General features: G+C 39.1%; 1 protein-coding gene across 1 annotated transcript in view; it reads right to left on the bottom strand.

Moving 5' to 3' along the window:
• Positions 1–331: 331 nt before the first annotated feature.
• Positions 332–24,210, bottom strand: part of sirt6 (sirtuin 6) — a 31,281-nt gene continuing 7,402 nt past the window's right edge. The window contains exons 3-8 of the mRNA XM_036556309.1: positions 14,323–14,505; positions 11,790–11,849; positions 10,087–10,182; positions 7,828–7,908; positions 4,781–4,904; positions 332–3,907 (exon numbers count right to left, since the gene is read on the bottom strand). Of these exons, the coding sequence (XP_036412202.1) occupies positions 3,464–3,907; positions 4,781–4,904; positions 7,828–7,908; positions 10,087–10,182; positions 11,790–11,849; positions 14,323–14,505 (988 nt within the window). The 3' untranslated portion in view covers positions 332–3,463. The remainder of the gene's footprint in view (positions 3,908–4,780; positions 4,905–7,827; positions 7,909–10,086; positions 10,183–11,789; positions 11,850–14,322; positions 14,506–24,210) is intronic.

Genomic DNA, 24,210 nt, shown 5'->3' with positions numbered 1-24,210 from the left:
CGTGCTACTGTCACTGCTGTGTTGAGAATAGTCCATTACCCAAATAATGTCTGGTCATTGGTAGTCCTATGGTGGTCCCCTTTCCAATGATAAACTGGACAGGGTCCTGTCTGTAACTGTAAAACCTACAAAGTGCACTTATATGGTAGGTTTTTCTTTTAAAATGGTCAGTGAGTGCTGTGAGTACAAGGTAGGTGCACTTAAACTGTCTACTCAGTGTACATGTACCTGCTGGAATAACCAGCTGACCACTATTAGACAGTGATTAACTGAGAACTGACAAACCTATAAATCCCATGATTCTTACACAACCCATGAAAACATTCAAACACAGGTTTTAGGGTTTATTGAATGAAAACTGCAACCTAACAAATGTCAGTAACAGAATGTAGGCTAGAGTACTAGCTTACATTTACCACATATTATTAGCCAAATGAACAATTAATTAACAATTATGGCCTGACTGGGGCTAGCATGAAGTTCATATGCATAGATTAAACAACAATCAATTTAACCATGACACTAACCCATACGGTCGACAGTTTATAGCTTTTAAGCTTTTTTTGTCATAGGACTAACTACATCACTAGCTACATGGCTAACTATCAACTATTAGCCAACATCAACATTTGTAGGCTATAGCCTAGGGCTACACTCAACAGAAACATGGCATACAAGCCATACAACAACAGACCCATAACTCTTTGAATGGGGAGAGACCAAAATACTCGAAACTGAAGGTGAGATTACTGTTTTAAAAACATGTTTGGAATTACTGGTAAAATCTGACAAAGACCTCATAAATGGATTATAGTGTTTGGCTTAGTAACACACCAAAACTGTGCTTTTTCAGATTGTTCTGGCTACTGCGCTTATGCAAATCTTGACAACGATGGGGGCTTTCCCAGAGATTCTCTAATATGTGGCGCAGGGTCTTTGGCTTTCCCTGCTCACAGCATATCCAGCAAGCTGACTGGCTCTTTTTCTCGAAGGGCAGGGCTTTCTTCATGAACATTTTTCTTTTTGTAGCCTACCTTAACACTGTGTTATGAGGCTAAATATCCTGTCATTTATGTTGGGAAATACCAACGTATCCACATGAGCACAATCTTTGACTGCAACTTGTCTGGGTGCCAGGGTGGACTATTGGCAAATGGCTCAGATTCGAAAAGCATGGATTTTCATCATATTACTGTGATCTGTAGCTAAAAATGTGCTGTATCAACAGCTCTGTCGGTTAAAATTAAGTGGAGTCAAGTGGACTCCAGAAAACCCAGAGTTGTGCATCACTAAGCATGACTACCAGAACAAGTTGTGGCTTTGTGCCCTCATGAATACAATTCATGAGGGCACTTCAAAAATGGTCCTTAAATCGAATGAAAAAGCCTGCTTATTCAAAAATCAATTGTTTCTTGGAAGTGAACCGAAAGCACTAGCCAAATGTTTATTTGTCAGTTAATGGTTAATTGGCTAGTACAGGTACTAGAGTAACTGTAACAGTTGTTGAAATGCAAAGAAACAGAGGTAGGCCTACACAGAGGACTGCAGCCACTAGTAGAACCCTATTCATGTTGGCGCCTTGAGATGACTGTTAAGAGCTGAAGAAGCTTTGAGGGCTGAAGAGCTCTCTTCTAATGAAACCTTCCAGAAAATGGCTCATGACTGCCTTGCCGGCACACTCTCCAAGCCATAAATCAGCAATCACAAAACTTATCCAGGCAGCCAGCAATCACATTCTTCAAGAACAATCACTACATCTGGGAGGCTGGTGCGTGAGAGTGCTATGCTGACCGAGTCATTGGCCATAATACAACATATGCCAGCCAGACAGAATGAGCAAGACGTTTTCTGGGCCAATCTGCCTGCTTACTGACCGCCACTGTGTGCAGTCAGCTTCTGGCTGCCCAAGGGGCACGTTGGAAATCTCAGTGCAGCCGTGGGGGACAAATCCACAGCTTTTTTACTGCTGATAAGGCAGTGTTGCCTTACCTGAGCAAGATTAAATTATGTTTGTCTGCCATTCCAGTGTGTTTGCTTTTTCTGCATGTAGCTTTCCAAGAAAAACACACAAACACCAACTCACTCTCAGGATTCTTTAATTCACTCTCCAACACATCAGCATCCTTTGGAGTTGGTGTTTATTTACAAACTTAGGATGGGTATAAAAAGAATATAAAATGAAGTAACACCATCATATCACTAAAAAAACATAAAGAAAGGAAACATGGGGTGTCTGGCTGGATGCTTTGATTCAGTCATGCTGTCATAGAGCGTTCTGCAAAGCTGATGCTTTTCACCACTTCCCTGCGCTTTGTTCAGCTTGAAAGATTAGAAGGGACTAAACTCATCGTGCATTCTGACTCTACAGACTTCCCTCCAATGGTTATCATCAACAGTCGTCACCAAGTTTTTCTCCAACTTCATAATTTCAGCCAGCTTGCTCTGAGTCTAGCAAAGTCCCTCACTCCTGCTATCAACATACAGAAGCATTAATCTTGATATCAGGGTTGGTTAGAGCTGCACGTAGCATTTCTGACAAGCTACTATACTGAAAAAAAGTGATGCACTAAATTTGTGATTCAAATGTACATAATTTGAATATAACATTGAACACAATTCTTGCTAAAAGGAAGTAAACTTTCAGATAAAATTGTGCTAATCCAATATATATTCTTAGTATGGAAATTAAGTAAACACAATGCACCACTTTTTTCAGTGTAGTTCACTTCCAATGGCTTCAATGTCCTCCCACCTCTGGCAATAGTCATGTCATTACTGACACCAGCGGCAGATGTCAATGGCATATCAGTCTGTTCTGACATTTTACTGCATTACACACTAAGGGTGGGCAATACGACAACATTATCATGATATATGATGTCACAATATGCATTTGAGTTTAATCAATATTTCTAGAACACTGAACTACTGTATGCATCATAAAAACGTTAAAAAAGGCAGATTATAGACAGCCTGTAAACAACAACAACCACCACCAGTTTATAGCAACTGCATAAACTGCAACTTTACAAGTAGCCAATTGGATGTCTGCCCATTATGGTTTGTCTTTGAATTTATTAATTAATTTTTACCAATTGTTTGATTTTTTTCTCCTTTTCTATCATAGTTTAATTTGTAAAATTTCTACAGCCTTTTTTAAACATGGCACTGCTGCTTTCCTGCTGCAACCTGCTTGCAAATGTCACAAAAAATAAATATTGCGATACGCATCATGTATCGTAATGTCTTCAACTAACAAGATGTTATGTTTTTGCCATATTACCCACCCTTTACTACACACAGCTTCAAGACTAGACTCCAGTTTTCAGCAAGACAACAGAAAGAGGTCTACTGGCTGCCTAGAAGAAGTACAGTACAACCGGATCTATGTAGTGTATAGGAGTCTGCCTGAGATTGCTGTATTGCTGGTCTTTGCAATTTGAACCTCCTGGGGTGTCTAGCTCTAGGAGGAAGGAGGGTCAGTCCGTGGCTTTTTAGCTTCACATGTGTCCGTATCGTCCAGTGGAGAGGAGCAGAGAGCATTCTGTGAAGAGCTATTGGCGTTCTCTGTTGTAACTGGCTCAAACCTACTGTCAATCAAGGCCTCCTGCTCACATTTCGCATCCTCTTCTTCCTCTTTTTTGACTCCTCCCTTCTCAGTAATCTCTGCATTTTTGTCATTCGTCCTCCTTTTCTTCTTCAGCCCAAAGTCTTTCTTCTCCTCTATCTTCAGCTCTATCTTTACTTCCTTCTTCCAAGCACCATAAGGTAGAATGTCTGCATCACCTCCAGAGCTTTCACATAGCATTGGCCCCGCCCACTCCGGAATCTCCAACCCTAGCAGCTTCATCAGTTGACTCATGACCTCGTCGACGTAGCCATGGATACGCAGGTGGGCATGCTTGTCCTGCAATGATGTAACACAATAGTAATTAAACAGCATATATTGAAGGATACATTGAGTATTCGCTGAAATGGTATAAAAAGATGATGAAACACTAACAGGTTTCTGCTGTGAATTCACTTCTCTTGAATACAGTATTGTTATGTATGACCCACTTGAATGACCTACCTCTGCCAAATCAATGTGACCTGTTAGTGCATAACAAAGCCACGTGTGTAGTTTTTCAAATACCTGCATTTAAATGAATTGATACATTTTATTTAAAATAAAATGTATTCTTATTTTACATTTTATTTTATTTATACTACACTGAGTAGCATCCGTTAACACAAGGCGACATCTAATATTTCTGCATTTCAAACAAGATTAGTCAAAAATAAATCCAATTTTGGCATTTAGCTGCGAGACCAACAGTAAGCATGACGTAAGTAGGGGGAAAAAAAAATCCAACTCTTGTGAAGGATTCAAGTCGAACACAGACAGATGCCATGGCCTACAAGTGTAATAGGATTAAACACTGAATAGTTTGGCAAAATGTGAGGAGCTCAGGGGGAAAATGATCTTAAGCACTAAAAACAGGGGTAGGGGGGGCACCAACAACTCATTCAGCAATACAGCTTTAGAGCACCTTAATCTATGTGGGTTTTGATCAACAGAATGTACTTGACTGAAATTAACTTTTTTTTGTTTCAGCATAGCTACCCTGCTGACTAAACCAATCTGACACCTGTTGATGTCACATGGTTGTTGTGCAGATGCAGTGCACAGAAGTCTCTTAAAATAGCAGTGGAATTAAGACTTGTATGAGTGTGTCGTGATGGTGGGTGGAGAGAGACTGAAACGGGGAGACTGCTCACTGTGTGTGTAATAACTCACATGTTTAGTTGGCTGCAGATTGACGATCACCACCTTGCCTCCGGTACGTTTGGTCAGAAGAGGCAGATCGCCGCTGGGCTTAATTTGTAGAGACGTACCCAATGTTAGGGCCAGGTCAGCCCTCCTACGCACAAACACACACACAAAACACTCAAATACAAACAGACGAATAACATGACTGAAATGACTTATAATGTGGTGATTGCAATGTACTGGCTGATGCAGGGTTGCTCAAGATATTGTTTGTTAAAGCTACACAAAATAAGATTTTATTTTTATTGTTAAAACTCAAAGTAACATTTAGGGATGTTCCAGTTAAGATCACCACCTTGCCTCGGTATGTTTGGTCAGAAAAGGCAGACTGCTGCTGGGCTTAATTTGTAGGGATGTACCCAATGCAAGGGCCAGGTCAGCCCGTGTACACAGGCTGTATCGGAAGAGTTAATGAATGGATATTTGTTCCACAAAGAAAAATAAAGGCCCAATAAAACAACAGACACAACAATAGAGCAGAATGTAGAGGAGCATGTTTTACTCTTCAGAAGCTGAAGAGAGACACCGGTAGGCTATTGTTTTGGATGAGTAGCGGAGGCTGCCTCTTCATATAAGCTAATGAGCTAACAGAGCTAACCAGTGTCACGGTGGATGCTGATGAGGACTCATCATCTACAAAAGGTATTTTGTCCTGCGGATGATGTGTCCAAATGTTATTTGTCAGAGAAAAATCAACTGAAGTATCTAGTTTAATTGATGATACAGCCATGCTATTTCTGCCTTCTCAACCACGCCCTTAACAACACGTCCTTGGCCATGCGCTCAGGCACTCATGTGGAGCTGTATATTTCATCGTTTTTCCACTGTGAAACGTAAGGACTACCTCAATAGTGATTTTAGTATTAAAATACTGGCACCTTGAACTGTTAACAAGTTTTCTTTGAATACTCTCAATGCACTGTCTAAACTCTTAAGTCTACTACTTACAGATTCCCCACACTTCTGTAAAAATCAGCCTTCATACTGTCTCATAAGGGGTGCCATCAAAACAGCCTCTCACTTGGCAGGGAGTAGGTGGCAGGAAACCTCTACTGTGCATTTGCTTTCAGAACACTACGTCCTCAACTGATGAGCTGAACATTGACTCATAGTCCCTTTGAATCTGTTCACAGCCATATTACCGTATCAGCAATCACATCTTGAGGGGAGACACAAAAAAAAAACAACAAACAAAACAAAACAAAAAAAAAGCCTCACAGCTTCTCAAGGGCAGCAAACCATTTCATCGCATGAATGCCGAGGCCCAGTGCGCTCAGCCAGCTGACAGGACACTCGCAGAGCTCCAGAAATAGAGGTCAGGAGCTATGTGGCCGGACTTTGTGGTCTTCTCACTGTCACTGGGTGTCTTTGCTGTGGGCGTCTTGAGACGGCACGCACAAATTCAGAAAGCGTGACAGGGCTGAGGATCCCGCGCTAAAGGGATTGTGCACTCGCATTTTCCATCTATGTGCAAATGCGTCCATATTGTAAGATTTCACAGCCTCAGCCCTAAAGCAGCCACCTCTACCATGATATGTATGGGTGTTGGTATAACTACATGACCGTGTACAGAAGCCCACAGCTACCTGCACTTTATTCTTTGAAATGTTAAAGAAAAATAAAAATCAAATTTACACTATTTTCTCCTTGCGTCAAATTACAGTCAATCATCCAAGACATGTTTGATGTCCAAAGTTTGCCATGAAAATGGACAAGTTTTTCACATAGCTAGAAACAGGAGTAGCAGCCATCATAAAGCCTGATTTTCATGAAATGTATGGAATTTTCCATACACATTTTTATCAATAACGGTGTGTCATACAGTGCCAGAAACCACATCATGAAGTTTATTTGAGATTACTTAACTCTCCACAGTAATATGATTTGGGTCATATTGGTGGAATATGCTTCCATTACTTGTTAGCTACACTACTCTCACAGCTCCAGTGCAAAAATTAAATAAGCAAACTTTGGACACCAAACCAACTGATATCCTGATTGGCCGATAATATCTACCATATTGATGAGCTACAGTTTTATCGGTATCTGTGAAAAGACCGAAAACACAACTGCTACCATTTTTACATTAAGACTCTGAGTAAGACTTGTAAATGTGACCGATTAGAACTGACAATCATAACTGTCAGTTTAACTAAGAGTTGTTAACTAGTAAAATCTGAAACATAGTCATTTTCTTAGTGAAAATAAGTTAACACATATTTACAGGAAACAAATTTAAGTGTTTCTTTAAATTACTCTTTATTTGCTGAGGCTAGCCTATTAAAAAAAAACAAAAAAACATAAAATGTAAAACAAGCTACTTTTGCACAGGCCACATTTTAAGTTGCGCTTTTTCACCCATTATGTTCAATTTGGCAAATAAACAGTAAATGTGCATTAAAATGTGCAGAAGTGTGTTCACTGTAGAGGATGTGTACTTATTTTCACTTAGAAACATGTCATTTGGCCACACTGCCCATACTTTTGCATATTACTGTACATATAAAGTTATGTTGGAAAACCATACAAAGCCATTTAAAGTTATAAACGTATCTTTATGGAACAGTCATTATATCTAATTAACAGAAAGCATAGTGGATGCAGTTGTTACTGTATATTGAAGTTATTTTTACCAGCATGTTTCAGTGTCATGCCTATGTTAGCCAATCACTGTAAAACATCTCCCCTCAGCGGAATAATATATCTTCCCTTATCTTTTGGGCTGTTATCATATATTAATCAAGGCTTTGTGGTTGCTGCACAGCACAAATGCTGTATTGCGGACGTCCGTCTGGGTGTATGTATGTGTGTATGTGAGATAATTGTGTGTGGGTTAACTTTAATGTGATTAAACTGTGACAGTAAAGCTCTGTGACCATGGCTAACATCTGCTGCAACACAAAGCGATAAGCGTAACGGCCTTGTCTCTCTCCACCTGAGGGATGCTCTACCACAACGGCCCTGTCTGGTCTGTCTCTGTCTCTCTTACTCCGTCTCTAACTTGCCCAACACACCTGCTCGCTTCATCAGCCCTGTTCAGATCCCTGTCAGGCAAAGAGTCCTCCCAGTCCAGGATGGTGCTGATCAGCTTCCCTCTGCGGAAGAGCAAATTTACCAATCAGATATGTTCTATTATACACATGCATACACAACTGCACATATGCTTTCTGTTAAAAGACTGGGGACTTTTCATAAACAAACAAACACTTTTTAATAATCAATAATAAATGTTTCCGCAGCATTAAATTGTGTTCTGAATGTGTTTGTAAGCTTTTTCATTAACTCTCATAGTGTAACCATAAAAGGCAGCATTGAGCTTCTTTTATACAGTGATGGAAAACACATCAGCACAGAAAGTTTCAAATCTACATGCTGGGCTATTTTACTCTGACCATGTCGCACATGGCCCAACAACTCTGGGGGCAGATTGTAACGAGTTAACACAGACAGTGACAAAGTCTTTGAATGTTTCACCAATATGTAAAGCAGGGTACAAATGAGTGTCTGTTTGTTATGGGTTCAAAATAATTTCAGCTGGTTTATTTTGATCAAAATAACATTGCACATGTAAATATTTGTGACAGTATTTGGGACAGTGAATAATGCTAAAGCACACACATTTTATCCACTCGTTGCAATGTCAGCACTCAAACCTTTCAGGTGTTTAAACCAGCTCTGAGCCAAATCAACGTTAATATGTAATTTTAACAATAGTTTGGAAAAGAAAGGTGTCAGATAGGGGTGGGTGCCATGGCAAAAATATATATCATGGTTTCGATACATATATCAATAGAACGCTGCTGTTGGAACAAAACCTCATATCTCAATTTTTTTAGTCATTTTTCAGTTTTTGACACAATTTGAAAATGTCTGTTGTCCTTTACATTGTGTGTAAATTTCATGATGAATGGACCAACAGAAAAATATATATAAATATCAAGAAATTTTAAATACACTATGTCACAATATGCATGGTTGGTGACATCTGATTAGTTGGATTGAACAAAAAAGAATCAGTGTGCCACATTAGAAAGTAATCTTATCAAAAACTATGAATAGTTATTTTTACTAAATGCTTCACAAACTCCAATGGAATGTGACTAATTATGCTCTCTTTGTAATGAAACACATTCAGTCAGTGATATTTAAGTACTGGCAATATGGATGACATAGGAACTCAGGAAAGCATATTATGATATGAGTGTGAAGTACATTATCATAATAATAATTAATATTGACATATTGCCCAACCCCGTTACATCGTTATTTGAGCAAAACTGCTCTTCATACCAAGGAAGACAGTTTGATGATCAGTGTGGCAAAAACAACCAGAGTATTAGCGAAGAGCTGTTTTATGATAATAATACACTTTTTTCTAACATAACTGAAATTTTTTGGATTTTTGGCCACTTGCAAAGATTACAACGTTGACTACATCATAGACAAGCCTGTCCAGATGAAGGGTGCCATCGCACCAGGTTGGCAATATGGTTCCCAAACAAACATTGGAGGAGAACCACTGGATGTTAATGGTGTTACTTGTACAATATAGTTATCATTAGAAATTATTAAGTAATATTAGAAGCTATAATATTAGAATGTGGTACTTTGAATTTGGATTGCAGTTATATTGTTTATCATGATAATTCTGCAGACAAATATGATTTGTCTAAATTTACATTACCGTCAAAACATGGTCATGGAAGGAGAGGGGTGGCCACCCAGAGAAAGCAAATTCAATTATGCTCTCCTGTACTCTCAGCTGATGAGGGCAGTGGCATTATCAGCCAGGGATCAAACTCGCAATCTCCTGATGATAGGGCCAATGTTTGGACAGTTGTGCCACTCAACGCCCCATATGTTCAATTAAAAGGGAGGCAAGGTGTCTCCAGACTTTTGACAGGCAGTATACACAAAAAAAACACATTAGAAGTGTAAAATGCCATTTCAAGGTGAAAATTCAAATACATCAAGTTTGGAATCAATTATATTTGATTTGAACATGCCAAACTTATATTAATAACTTAATAAAGCAAGTTCAATTTTCAATAAGCATGTTTTTAACCAAAATAAGTTACTCTAGCTATTTTCAAATGTAAAAAATCCCCCCCCCAAAAAAGGGAGCCTGGTTTATTGCTTTCACTGTCTCTATTACAGTGCTGTGTAAATATCATCTTCAGTCATTTTCTAAAGAAATGTGATTGAATGGAAGCAGTATGAGGTCAGATATTTATCCCCTTAACATGCACATACAGTTAAAATCAAGCACACACCTGCAGGCTCGGAGTCCTCTGGAACGTGTAACTTCGCAGTAACGCCCGGTGGGCTTCAGACCCATCACCCCAATTACTGTGTCACGCACGTACTGCCTGTTAAAATCCACAAATCCCACAACAACCATTACTGGACTTCATGTGCATGTTCAAAAATCTTGTAAAATTATACAGAATCAGCCTTCAGGCAATTTAACACCCAGAACATTCAAAACAACAGAGTGACCCATCCTCCTCCCCCAAACCTTACCACAATTCTATGAATAAGGGTTAGATGTCACAATTAGCTGAGCCGTACTACCGCTGGGGGAGGTGCTGGTTGTGGCAGTACAATGCGAACAGCCGCAGTGATTTGGTTAATAACTTGCGGTGTTGCCAGCAGGCAAGCCTCAGGCGCTCCTGCCCTGGAACCAGTGCTGGACACCAGGGGCAAGGACGTTGTAAACAAGGCAGGACACGTCATCGCACTTTAGCTACTGTCACTATACCCTGAGCAAGGCTCTTAAAGCCCTGCGAGCGCTCCAGAGGGACCAGGGCTCAGACCGTGCCTTCTGTTTGAGCCGTGATATGACTGTTTGAGTTCACGTAAGAGGCAGGGATACAGAATGGACAAAAGAGATTTAAACTTGTCAAAAACTTCCTAAAAGTTCAGTGTAATTCTCAGAGAACTTTGTGGTTTATTAAATAATTTCAGTCACCTTTATCTTCTTTTAAAGAAACTCCAAGATCCAGGCGTATGAGTTTGACCACATGCTAGAACATCCAGGGTGCTTGCTAATTTTCACTGGAACGTTTGGGGAGCCTCTTATTGGCACTTTCTTATTCTCTTGGGGAGTTTGTCCTTTTGGCCTAGGTCTTGGTTCCTGTCTATATTTCTTCCTTATGCTCTTAGGGAGGTTTCTATTGAGTCTTGGATCCTCTCAATGACTGTTCCTCATGCCCTTAGTGAGCTTTTCAGTTCTATGTCTGGGTTCCTTTTAGTGTTTCTTCCTCACGGTCTTAGAGAGTTGATTTAAAAATTCCCCATTCACTTTCACCAATTATATGTTGACAATATTAGGACTGAATTACCTACCATTTAAATTTTTTTGTATCATTTTATTTTTACTGTTACTACTGATATGACTGATGATCCTGATAATGATTTTGATTATTTAACTGCAAATATTACACTCAAATTCACACACACACATGGACCAGATGAGTTTGTACAGATAGTACAGATAAGTCAAAGATTAAACTGATGAATTACCAAACTATCAGCAAAATGTATGCACACTCATTTTACAATCAGACTGGACAGATAAGGACAGAGTCACAGTAGGGGAGAAAGAAAGAAAGAAAGAAAGAAAGAAAGAAAGAAAGAAAGAAGGAAAGAAAGAAAGAAAGAAAGAGAGGAGAGCATGAAAAAAGAAAGAGAAACAGAAGAGAAAGAGAGTAAGACAGAAAGAAGAGAGACAAAAAGAGACACGGAATAAAAAGAGAGAGACGACAAAGAGAGAGACGAGAGAGAGAGAAGACATGCAGTCAGAGCAGCAGAAAGCCTCACAGGGAAAATGACACAGTAGGTGAAGACACACTGAAGTGGCAGAGGAGAGAGAGCAAGAGAGAGAGAGACAGACAGAGAGACAGAACAAAGGAAGCTATGTGGAGGGAGACACACAGGCCAATGGGTGAAAAATAGAAATGGCAGAAATACGTACTTCCCACATTTCTCGCATTCTTCAACAAACATGTTTCCATGAAGCTCTGACAATCGATCCCTGAGAGAGAGGTGCGGGGTTTAGTGACAGGCAGGGCGAGAGAAAAACACAAAAGGTTCAAAGGATAAGAAATATGCTTTCAAAAAACACGCAGCTGATGGCTTTTACTCATCCTCTCTCAATCACAAGTACATCTTAACATGTTAATGTGTTCAATTAAGCAGCAACACTTTCATCTCAGACATACAGGACAAGACGACTGCGTCAAGAAGGCAAAATTAGAACTCAGATGTTTCAATCAGAGAACGCCACTTTCCATCATTAACAACAAGCTGACAAGAGAAATGAAAGCTCCCAGTAAGCAAAGCAGCATCAAGCACAAACTCAGGTTCAGAGATGAGCAGTGCTGAGCGATACATCATTAATACCAGCGTACCGGTATTGGTGAATTACTATTTTTTAAAAAAGAAATACTTTCTAATGATAAAATCTGATACTTAGTCACTAAGTCTAAGTCACTTAGACTGTTCTTTTTTCCCCAATTTTCTCCCCAATTTAGTCGTCTCCAATTCCACCCACTAGTTAGGACTCCCCCAATCACACAATACTACCAGCGCTAGGAGGGTGAAGGCTAACACAGGTATCCTCTGAGACCTGTGAAGCGCTACCACATCTTTCGAACTGTCGCTCACGCAACGTCATTGGACAGCCAAACGCGCTCAGAGGAAAGCGCCAACCGCCAGATCTGTTACGTCAGCTAACAAGACGCCTGCGCTGACTAGCATCACGCTGAGTGATAGGGGGAGAAGGCTGGGCCATCCTACCCATCCAGAAAGCAAGGCCAACAGCAAACCTAAACTTTTCTGTGACACTTTCACAGTTAAGTTCAGTTTCGTGAATGAAAAGGTCACAGGGTTGTATTTTGTACATGATTCTAGTGAAATGTGGTGATCTGGCCAGCAAAGCAGAATGTTTTTGGTTTTTATTTTTTTGCACAGTCACATTTTTGGTGTGTGTGAGAGAAAAAAAAGGTCACAATAGTGTATTTTACCAGGTATTTCATGGCATGTATGAACATATGCATCCCTGTAAAATACCATTTAAGGGCTGTAAGTGTGAATGACGCAAAGCCCAAACGTAGAACAAGTGACAGTTCACATATGCACAACTTGTCACTGTATATTCAAGAAATCACAAGATGTAAAGTCTGTGCTGTTTTGGCATATTTTTCTTTCAAAAAAAGGCGTTATTCAACAGGCTGTTGGGATTTTCTTTTTATTTCTACGTCACAGCAAAGTAGTCCCTCCCCCTCCACTAGGATAACCACCCCCACCATCCCCGCCTTTATAATGTAACTGCCACCTCTGCTATTTCCAACGCGATTTCACAGCAAACACCATTTTGGATGTAAACAAGAATACAAGTGCTGTCGTTGGATGCCAGGCTTCATGATGTCCCCTCCACAACGAATGTTAGCATCCTTTTTTGCAAATGCAGATGTCAGTTCTTGGCTAAGCGCTGAAAAAAATAATTCTATTAAGTTACTAGGCTACATGGGCCACGTTTCAACTCTGAGTACTAAGTTTTCTGGCCTTAATCTGACCAGTAATACAAAACTAAAATGGAAAAGTAGTCTTGGCTAAGCACACATTGCTTGGATATTTTTGACGGGTCAGTATAGAACGGTTAACATTAAGTTAGCAAGAAGCCACTTTACCCTCCATTCATGTCATGTTAAAAAGCTTATATTGGCACCAAAATGGCACACAGTGCTTGGACCCTGATGATTGCTATTACATTTGTAGGCAGTTGCTAAGCACTCATAGGGTTACAACTGTCCATAGAAATCAACTAAATCAATTTCAACTTCACTGCTCATGAAACAAGACTCGCTTTTTCTTTTGGTACTGTTATCTGGTCAATAGAAATTAAACACTTTATCTGTGGGTATGCTGCTGTGCTATGTTTGGGAGAGAGGATTTCCTTCCAGAATTCTCTGCTGGCAGCAGACCCCCATCCTTCTTACAATTAAAATTCATCAGAAGTACACAATTCATCTGAATGCCGTAACCATGATTCATAACTGCAAATTTTGCTAAAAGTCAATGAGTTTGCATGTTTGCATATGAAAACTGCTGGTGCAAAAACATCGGCCAATAATGATTCTGACTGTTTGCGCTGCTTCCAAATGCAATAAAAACACTGCCCAAAAATTAATAAAACATTTGGTTGAAGCAGCTTTTCCTTCTTCATATACCATGAAGTAGCATTAAATTTTTATTGGTAATGCAGTCTTGTGAAAGTTTAGCAGAACACATCTTGCAAATGGTAGCTTTGTTATTACTTTCCTCTAGGCAAAAGTGGTTTAACAGACAGGAACTGTGCCATTTTTGCTTTATTGGATGATACTCATCATAAAGCCTTAATTTAGTTGTAGTCACACCAAGATTATGCCACAGCTATGCAACTGCAGAGCCCAAAATCCTCATAACAGTCCTATAACGAGTATATATGTGCACATGCAGTTGTTTACCTGGGGAAGCCAGAGCGCAGGTGCAGGCCATCCACATTCTGGCTGATGAGGTATTTGAGGTAGCCGGCTCTCTGCAGCTGCAGTAAGGCCATATGAGTCAGACTGGGCTTTGCGTCCTCGAATGTGGTGTCAAAGTGAGGCGTCTCTCCCTTCTCCTCCATTGTCCACACGCCTTTAGGACCTCTGGCAAAAAAAATAAAAAAATTAAAAAACACACACACACACACACACACACACACACACACACACACACACACACACACACACACACACACACACACACACATTTCCAGTAGGGCAAGAAGGATGTGATATGAGACAAAATATGTGAGCAAAACAGTGCCACATGTGCAAGAACGAAAATGTCATTATTCTGGCAGCTTTCTTTTATAAAAACACATATATTTAAGGCAAATGAAACAAATACAATACACAATGTATCTTGTGGAGCAATTAAGAATTTGGTGACACTTTATTTTGAGTGATCCTTTTTAGATGAAATAAACACTTAACAGACTCTCAGTAACATAATGATGTAGCATTGAATACATTCAATAGATTATCAAGACACTTTTAATTAACGGCGTAAATAAAATTTGTTCATAATCTAATGAATTCAGTTGTTTTTCACTTTATTTGAAGTGGCCAAATTCATATCTGTAGATATTAACCTAAGAAGTCAATAAACATGTAACAGGTTTAATACAGACCATCTCAACATCCTCAACAAGCTGTTATAGACATGCTGCTAACACCATTCAGTAAGCGGACTTTGTAGGGTTAGGATTAGGGCCAGGATGAAGGTTATGATTAAGTTTTGGGTTGAGCTTAACATTAGGGTTAGGATTAGGGCCAGGGTTAGGGTTAGATTTTGGGTAAGGTTGGGTAAGGTTAGGTTTTGCTTAACAGAGGTACCATTTAATGTCTACTTCATGTAATATATCAACAATACACTAATTAAGTAATGTATCAAAAGTACATCAAGATATTTACTTCCGTGTATTTAGACGTTGCACCACTGCTACTTCACTGATATGTTACTGATATCCCGATAAGAGTTCATTAATCATCTACAAAGGACCAATTAAAATAAAGTATTACCAGATTTTTAAGAAAACCAACCAGGACCAAGACTTGAAACTTTGTGATCTGAGTGCAGTAAGTATATCACACCAACATTAAGGGGTGATCAAATATTTTGGCCAATTTTTATTAGCCAAGGTATTCAATACTGTTTATTTGCTGAAGGTCGTGCTTTGCAGGCAAAATTAATACACTGATATTAAAAACCTAGGTCAAGAGCTTTAGATATGGTATTAAGACGAGCAATCATACATTATCACATAAGCAGAATACCATATTAATACATCAGCATAGTTATAGTACAAGGTCTCCTAGGCTGAGAGCGACCTTCCCCATGGCTAAAGACTCTTTCCAGGCCAGCAAAGTGACTCTACACTATGGTTTCAGGCTTCTGAATGACTTGTTAATGATTCCTTCAACTCTTCCATGCATAATTGTCTCTGCCAATGAATTGGTTGTTCTCAGAAAATTTCCAAAGTAAGAGAGCTTCGGTTTGGTTTTCTGGGCTCTGAGTGAGAGGTGAGGCTTAATTTGTTTGAGGATCCATTGGTTTGTTTTCTTTGCTGTTCAAGGTTCTCTCAAAATTCTTTGCCAAAGCCAAAGTTGGCAAAGAAAAGGCATCTATGTTTTCCCATGTTGCTTCTTTTTTGTCCAGCTTTCACACCCACAAAAGAACCAGAGAGCAGATCAAGCCTGGCTAAAATTAAAATGGGTGAACAGTTAGCGAAATCGGTACAGATCAGAACTGGCAGATATTTGCTCTTATCACGCAACTGCCATTTCCAATCATGCATCCCTATGCAAACCACAGATCAACACCGATTTCTACTATTAATTTCTACCCAACTCCTGGTCCTCAAGCACCACTGCACTGCATAGTTTAGCTTTTCTTGGTTAGAAAGAGTAAAAAGTTCAGTGCAGGTTTCCTAGAGATCAAGGACTGAGCAAAACTGGTGTAGGTCACAGGCTTTCCAAGAAGTGGAAGGCAACAGGGAGATGCGGTTCTTGATAAATTTGGGGGGTGAGAACTGAGGCTCACATCTGCAGATGCACTTCTTTGAATTCGTCCCTCCTGATCTCACTTACTTTTTCGCCACAGAAATGGCACGACTACAGACTGGCTTTCTGATCTGAGCTCTTGAGGGTAAACAGAAGCAAGAGAAAAACATGTTTTCAGCCCCCGCGACTACAGGAAAAAGTAGAGAGAGATGGAAAAGGAAAGATATACACAAGAAAAGATACAAAAAAAAAGACAAGAGACAGAGAGGAGGGAGAACTGCAGGAGGTCGAGAGAGTTGTAGCCAGCTGTTTGGGTTTGATTAGGGTATAAAGGGTTATCAGCAGTAGTTACAGCAGCCTTCAACTACTCAAGTGATTCCTGAAGGAGTTCCTCAGCACAAGCAGAGAGGAAGATTGCTCCATTTCCATGAAGACAGAGCGACCTACACGGGGGACAGCATCCAATCAGAGCAGACATGAGGGTGCCCTCATCACATGTTTTTTTTCTCCTGCACAAAAAGTCACACACATTTCTATACTTGACACTTGATACTGTATAAGTCATACGGGAAAAAAACTTCATTTTGTGAGGCTACTTTCTTTTCTCCCTCATTTTTGTTAAAACAAAAAATGGATCCGTGACCAAAACAAGCCTCATCTCTCACTTGAAGCTCAGATGTTAGACAGACTTAAGACATATTCTGAGAAAAAAATAACTGGAAAAGAGAATGATGATTGGAACATTTGAAGGTAAAACAGGAAGAGGATGACCAGCTACAAGATGGATGGATACAATCAGAGAAATCATAAACAAGCCATTCAGAAGCCAGTTTTTCATAGCAGTAATTTAGCACTGCGTGAACAGTGCCTTAGTTTGTCAGAACATTGCCAAACATTATATTGTTGCAGCTCTTCACATTTACAGGCCACATTTAAGCAGATAAATTTAGGTTTTGAGTGGCTTAAAAACCTTCATCACTCCCCCGTTCACTGACTAGAATTCGCCCAAAAAGATTTTGATTTTTAAAACAGGGAAACAATGAAACAAATCTTTTCTTATTGTTATAGAATACTGTATTATTTGATAGAAATTAAATGAAAAGAAAATGAAAGTATTTGAAAATATTTGATAGTTGCAGCTTGATATTTTGTATCTTGATACTGCTGTTAGTACCTGACCCTCACGTAGTCTATATTTACCTGGCTGGAACTGTGTGTGATCGTTGACACTGCTCTTCTGACTGTGTGAATACACTTTGTCTCAGGATCCTGTCTGTACGACTGTGTGTGTTTGCTGTGAGACCTTAAGATCTGTATGTCTATCTTGAATAATTGTGTGTATGTGTGCACCTATCAGAAGTGCAGTCTGCCAGGCTGCTCTGTCGCACAAGGACGTCTCTGTTTGACAGTTGCTGTTCCTATGAAACATTAATGGGAAGAACACTGGAGGCACAATGAGTAGCTTCACTCCCTATCAGTCTGTCTAATGACTCACACAATTCTGTCACCAACTCTGCTGCACAAGGCTTTACACACACCCATCTTCAAACACACACACACACTCTCTCTCTGAGGGCAGTAAGAAGGCTAAGCTCACCCATATGAGAGAGGAGCTCTTGCCTTGTATAGAAATGTGGAGCCAGAGTGGATTACTGTCTCTCTCAGGCTCTGACACCGAACCATGTGCTGCATACTGTACAGCCAGAAGCAGGCAAACGCATAACATCGCAACACTTAAGGACATTTTCATGATTCATGGCATGTATGACATTTGGCTTCTTCTGAGATTTGCGAACAAGCTGGAACCGACAAAACGTACCAGCACAACAGAAGTAGCACATTTTAAAAAGTTATGAAATCATGAGAACAATGTAATTTTTTGTTCTTACGACATTTGCAAAGGTTTTAAGTAAATGGTCTGTTTTTACGACATATGCAGTTGTTCAGCGTGCTATAAATACTATGGATACACTGATCATGAATATTTAAGGTCAAAGCTCACACTGTGTGGGGTAAATGAACACATAACACACACCAGCACATTCACAGTACTTTCTATTACAGCCAAAGTTAAAATATACCTAACACTATTTACTCTATAATGGACCAAACTGGCATTTTAAATCTGTAAATGAAAAATTAAATAACTAAAAAATCAGTTTGTCGTTTTCCTAATGGATATGCCAAAATCTGATATTTTTCATGTACACATATCTGCCGATGTCAATGTCGAAATGTTAACATTCATAAAATTTTAATTGGGACTACATTTACCTGAATTGGAATTACTGAGAAATATTTATTTCTGTAGGGTTACAAATGCAGTAAAATGAATAAAATGCAAACATGGCCCAGGGTCTCCTAAACATTCTTCTCTTCTGGATAATAATAAATACTAGGGATGTGCACAGGTACTTGAGTACCGTTCATGGTGCCAGTATCAGAACACTAAAATCACTATTTGGGTCCCTGTTCTGTTTCAGCACAGGAAGACCGAGAAAATATACAGGCTAGCAATTCAATGGAATGCTGCTTTTATGCTTTTATGCTGTATTTGTGAGTAAGCACGGTATTACATACCGAAACACATCTGCCTGAACATGAGCGCAAAGTGAGCAATGTGTTGTTGAGAATGTGATTTGTGAGCCAGATGCAGAGCGGCTTTACTGCTTACTAGGCTAACTACCCTAGCTGAGGATAACTAGGTCTAGAAACAGAGGAAATATATTACTCTGACAAACTAACATGCTGGCAAATCATCCACTGAGGAGAAAAGACCTTGTTTAAGACAACGAGTCCTCATCAGCATCTAGTGTTGTACCAACTGGCTGTAGTTTTAGCTCACACCTGAAGAGGCAGCATCTGTTTAATATTATACAAAAACTACCGATTTCTCCTAGTTTTTTTGAATAATATGTTTTTACATGTTTTTCTCTGCGTTCATCAATTGTTTTTCTACTAATATTTTTTAGCCTTTGTACACCAGCGCTCTCACCTCAAAGGGTTACTTTAATTTCAGCCAAAAGCCATTTTTTTTGTTTTTTTTCTTTCCCCCTGTCAACTGTATAAGAAATAAAACTGATGTTAATATCAGTTAAACATCTGTCCAATGCCAATAATTCTTTGAAGTTATTACAGTGAGGGTAAACAAATATTATTGTATAAAAAATATAATTGAAAAGAGGAAAACAGTATCCAGACACTAAATGTAGGTATAAAAAATGTAATTAATAGAAAAGAGTATTCAGGCACTATATTAAAAACATAGTGTTCTAGATGTAAATGCTGAAACTTGTGTGTGTAAACTGCATCTGGTGTCATTACAAAAGACGCTGCCATTGGCTGGGAAGATTTCACAAGTAGTAGCAATCATGGTGAAGGTAAAGAGGCTTCCTAAAGTTCTTAGGGACAACCTTATTAAACACTCGAATGGAAAAAGCTACAGAGTCACAGCAGACTCAACCTTAAACACCCCTGTCAGCTCAGTTGTTTCAACAATATGCACAGAGAAAATATGTGGAAATATGTGGAAAGTTCAAGGAATCACAACGAACTGTCAGTGGACACGTGTGCCATGCAGGATTTCTTTTAGACCAACGATAAGCATGCTAAGAGAGAAGCCAGCAGTCACTTCAAAGGAGTAGCAGGATGACCTGAAAGCAGCAGGAATAACAGGTACCCAGAGAACAACAAACTGCATTGCAATCATCTCCGTTCTTACAACCAACGCAAAACTACTAAAAAGAATCACAGAGATGTGCATCTACAATTTGCACATGCACTGAGACGAATCAGAACTCTTTTTCCAGATAAAACCAATAGAAAATAGCAAATACTACTGAGCACTAGATGTTCTCTAAGGAAATGAATTTGATCACTTAAGCCCAGAAACTGAATCTACGGAGAAGATTGATGTTTCAGCAAGATGTCAATTGCAAAAATACAGCAAAAATATAGTAACTCAAGACGGTTTTCTAAAAAAGAAGGCCTACATGGCCTAGTCAATCTCCAGATTTGAATCACACTGAAAATTTATGGAGGATTTTGAAACTGCAAGCCCATCACAAGCACCCTCATAACCTCTGAGAACTGAAGGCAGTCTGTCAAGAGGAATGTGCCAAAACTGAGCTTCAAAGCTGCAAAAAGCTAACCTTTTAGCCTTTTTACTGTAGATACCTCAAAGCTGTAACTGACAACAATGACAGTTGACAACAAAATGGTAATGTTATTAGTTTGTGGTGTCCAATTTTTTTTCTCTATCAATTTCATTTTTAAAAAAATTTATTTCTGCTTATGAGGACATACTTCTTTGTTCAAATTAGTAAAGTCAAAAGACATTATGGGTGGAAATGTAAAATTCATATATGCACTGAAGGTACATTAAAACAAAAATGTCTGAATACTGATTTCCCCCCTCTGCAGATTCCAATATCATCATGCATCCCCTTTTACCACAATTACAATGATGTATCATCATACTTCCCACCCCAGTCAGACTAAACTCATCTTTGTATACTTTTGCTTGTTCTGGTATTTGAATGTGTATTATGGAATAAAAAATTAAATAACCTTGAAATTTTTGAACATATGATGTAGAACCGCAGAGAATGTTGGGACATAAGCAGTCGATATTGCATCGCACATTAAACAAAATGGTGTCACCCCAGAAAAGAGATATGGAAATATTTCAAACAAAAAGATTCATGAGTTGTGTGACTGAGTTATCATTCTACTAAGCCAACTGGTAGTGTTAAATCATCTACACCTAAAACACAAAGATAAAACACTAAACCAACCCACCGACCAGGTATGGATCACCTATTATACAAGCTGCATGTAGTAAAGGTTAATATTTTTGTCCTTTGCTCGTAAAAATATAAGATATTATTTGCTGGGATATTTAGATACTATTCTTTTAAAAATATGTATGATCAAATAGCATAAAATGGTTCAACTGTCTTCTGGTTTCTAAATCAGTCTGCATAATAAACTACCAGAGAGGTGAACCAAGAGGTCACTAGTATATATCTGGCTGTCTTAAAGCTTTTGTTTGAGTGTAAACTAAAAGCACAGTGAAGTACAAACACACAGCACAAAGTGTGAAACAAAACAAATACTGCAGCATGCCAAACACCAGCTCCTCAAAACAAGCTCTCAAATCAGCACCTGGGTCACTATGAAGAGCAACAACAACAAAATAACATGAAGACCTGAGTGAGTTTAGTGTTCTTAGTTACTATTACCCACTGAGATTAGTGCAATTATTTTTGTTCCACTAAATCAATTTCCATTTTTTATTTAATTTTTATATGTATACAATGGCAGTTAGTTTTTTTTCAGTTCATGTTGGTATACAACTCACTCTAAACTAAAAATCTATTCATGCTGCAACCACCAATCTGAGCTTTTAGTAGCAACTGTTGCTGGACTGGAGAACTGGACAACAGAACATTGCCAAAAATCCCATTCAATCTAATGAGAAATGGGAATATTTTATGTTTAGCCCTCAGGGGTCCACCAACTCACGTGTGCAACAAATTTGATATCTCTACACATGTTTCTCTACCTTTGTGATAATACAGTGCAGAAATATGGTTCAAACATTTCCTGACTCTGTAGAGCCCTTTCTATTCCATTTTATCGTGAGATTGTACTTGACTCACATCTGGAGTTATATGGCTATAAAAAGGGGTTGAAACACATGTCATCTGCCTCTCACCATGTGTAATTTGTGGATTTGGGTGTCAGTCCACATTGTGCGTGAAACTGACCAATTGACACCGAGGAAATCACTAAGGACTGACCCATCACATCAGAAACCCTTCATGCAACCCGGCATGCAAAAAGTTTAGTCACTGAAGTTGCTGCAGAGAGTTCTGGAAAGTAGCGATGAAGATAACAGAGCATTTTGATATAAAACATATGGGCATCAGGTTATATGCAGTTACCTTTAAGAGCAAAATTAAGAAGATATGCAAACGTTAAGAAAACGCACTAAGACCCCAGCAGGTTGAAGTCACCACATAACACTGGCCTATGATTTTGTACTTTATACAAAATGACAACAATGAAGTTGTGGCTATGATAATGTTGGCTTGCCTACATAAAGTCAATCAAATCTAACCCGTGTGTGGATGTTAACTAAGGCTGGACTGGTACTGATACCAGAACCGTGCCAGAACACACCAGTGTACAGTATAAATATCGGCACTGATACAGGCACTTAAATACAGTATTGGTGATTGGGATACCGATGCATGTGACCGACACCACAAAGCAATTTCTGACAGGCACGGACAGATGCATGCATGTGCACCAGTTCAGAGAATTTACTTTATAACATGTCGGCAGTGTGGCTTGACAAGCAGCAGTAAAAATGCTTATGGCAAAATTTGTAACACCAGCATTTCGTGGGAATGACATGGTGGTAGGCGATTTACCATTTGAAATTCTTCCTAAGCTATTCGTTTCATTGGCATGAGAAAAATAAGCCAGTTAACAACCTACAAATAGTGCAAAACACACTAATGGGAGCCTCTGGGAGACTCTTCTTTCAGTAATCCCTCATCTCCTGCTGTGTAGTCAGTTACAGTCTGAGTTAATGTTAGTCCAGGTTGTTATTGAGAGAGTGAACTTTAGAGAGACGTATGGAAGGAACTGTCGATTCTTTTGGGGTAATGACAGCCTTCAGCCTCGGTTTAGCCCTTAGCAAAGTTAGCCAGTGCCTGCGGTGCACCTGCGTCAGTCAGCTGCATCACAAACAATCTGATTCAATCAATCCGATAAACCGGTTGAAATCAGATTCACCCGCATTACAAATGACACTTATACAGATTGTTCCAATTTACCAAAATTCATTGTTTGTTGCAGAACCCTTTCACAGCAGTACTTGTTAGAACCAACTTTTGCTGCAGTTTGAGGTAAGTTTCTACCAGCTTTGCACACAATTTGGGAGTGATTTTCACCCATTCTCTTTGGCAGATTTGCTCCAAGTTGTTCAGGTTGGTTGGATGGCCACCACAATTGGACCACAATTTTCAAACAGTGCCATAAATTCTCAATTGGATTGGATTTGGACATTTAAGAATATTCATCTTTTGATTGTTCAGCCACTCCTGCGTTACTTTTGTCTTGTTCTTGGGATAAATGGAATAGACTAGTCTGATTGAGGCCATTCCAAATATAATTTCTATCCAACTGAACGAGATGGGTAATCCTGTAAAAATAGTCTTTCTCTCACCCCTTCTTTTCTTCTATAAGTACTTGTCCTGAGTCTGCTTCAGTCTTAATATATAATCGGAATGAATTCAATTGGATTGGCTAAAATCTTTGCATGTAAACATAGCCAGGGATTGTTGGCCTCTCTGTTGCTTTCCTTACAAGTCCCCTTCTCGCTCTAATGTTGAGTTTCGAGGGACAATTCTCCTTAGACAGTGCCTGTGTGGTATGATGCAGTGTAGATTTCCTAACAGTTGATCCTACAGTTGAGCACTCCCTGGGATATCAAAATTCTTATATTATTTGGTTGCCTTTTCCTTTTTCTAGTGTATGTGTATAACTTTGTCTCTAATTGCTTTAAAGTGCTCTTTGCTTCATTTTCACAGCTTTCCTTCAGATTCACGTCTGATCAATGGTACTTAAATTAAGGAAGTCTTTTATCCAGAAAATGTGAACTTTTTTATCATTCAGGTAGAGGCCAATTGTATCCTTGTTAGGGCAGTGTCTTTAATTTGTGTGAACCAGGAGCTTCCACAGCACAGGGATTGAATACTTATTAAAACAGCATTTTTCAGTTAGTAATTTTTG

This window comes from Colossoma macropomum, unplaced genomic scaffold, assembly GCF_904425465.1.
Source record: "Colossoma macropomum unplaced genomic scaffold, Colossoma_macropomum, whole genome shotgun sequence".
NCBI classification, from domain to species: domain Eukaryota; kingdom Metazoa; phylum Chordata; class Actinopteri; order Characiformes; family Serrasalmidae; genus Colossoma; species Colossoma macropomum.
The sequence above is the reverse complement of the archived record's forward strand: the minus strand, read 5'-3'. Positions and strand labels throughout refer to the sequence as shown.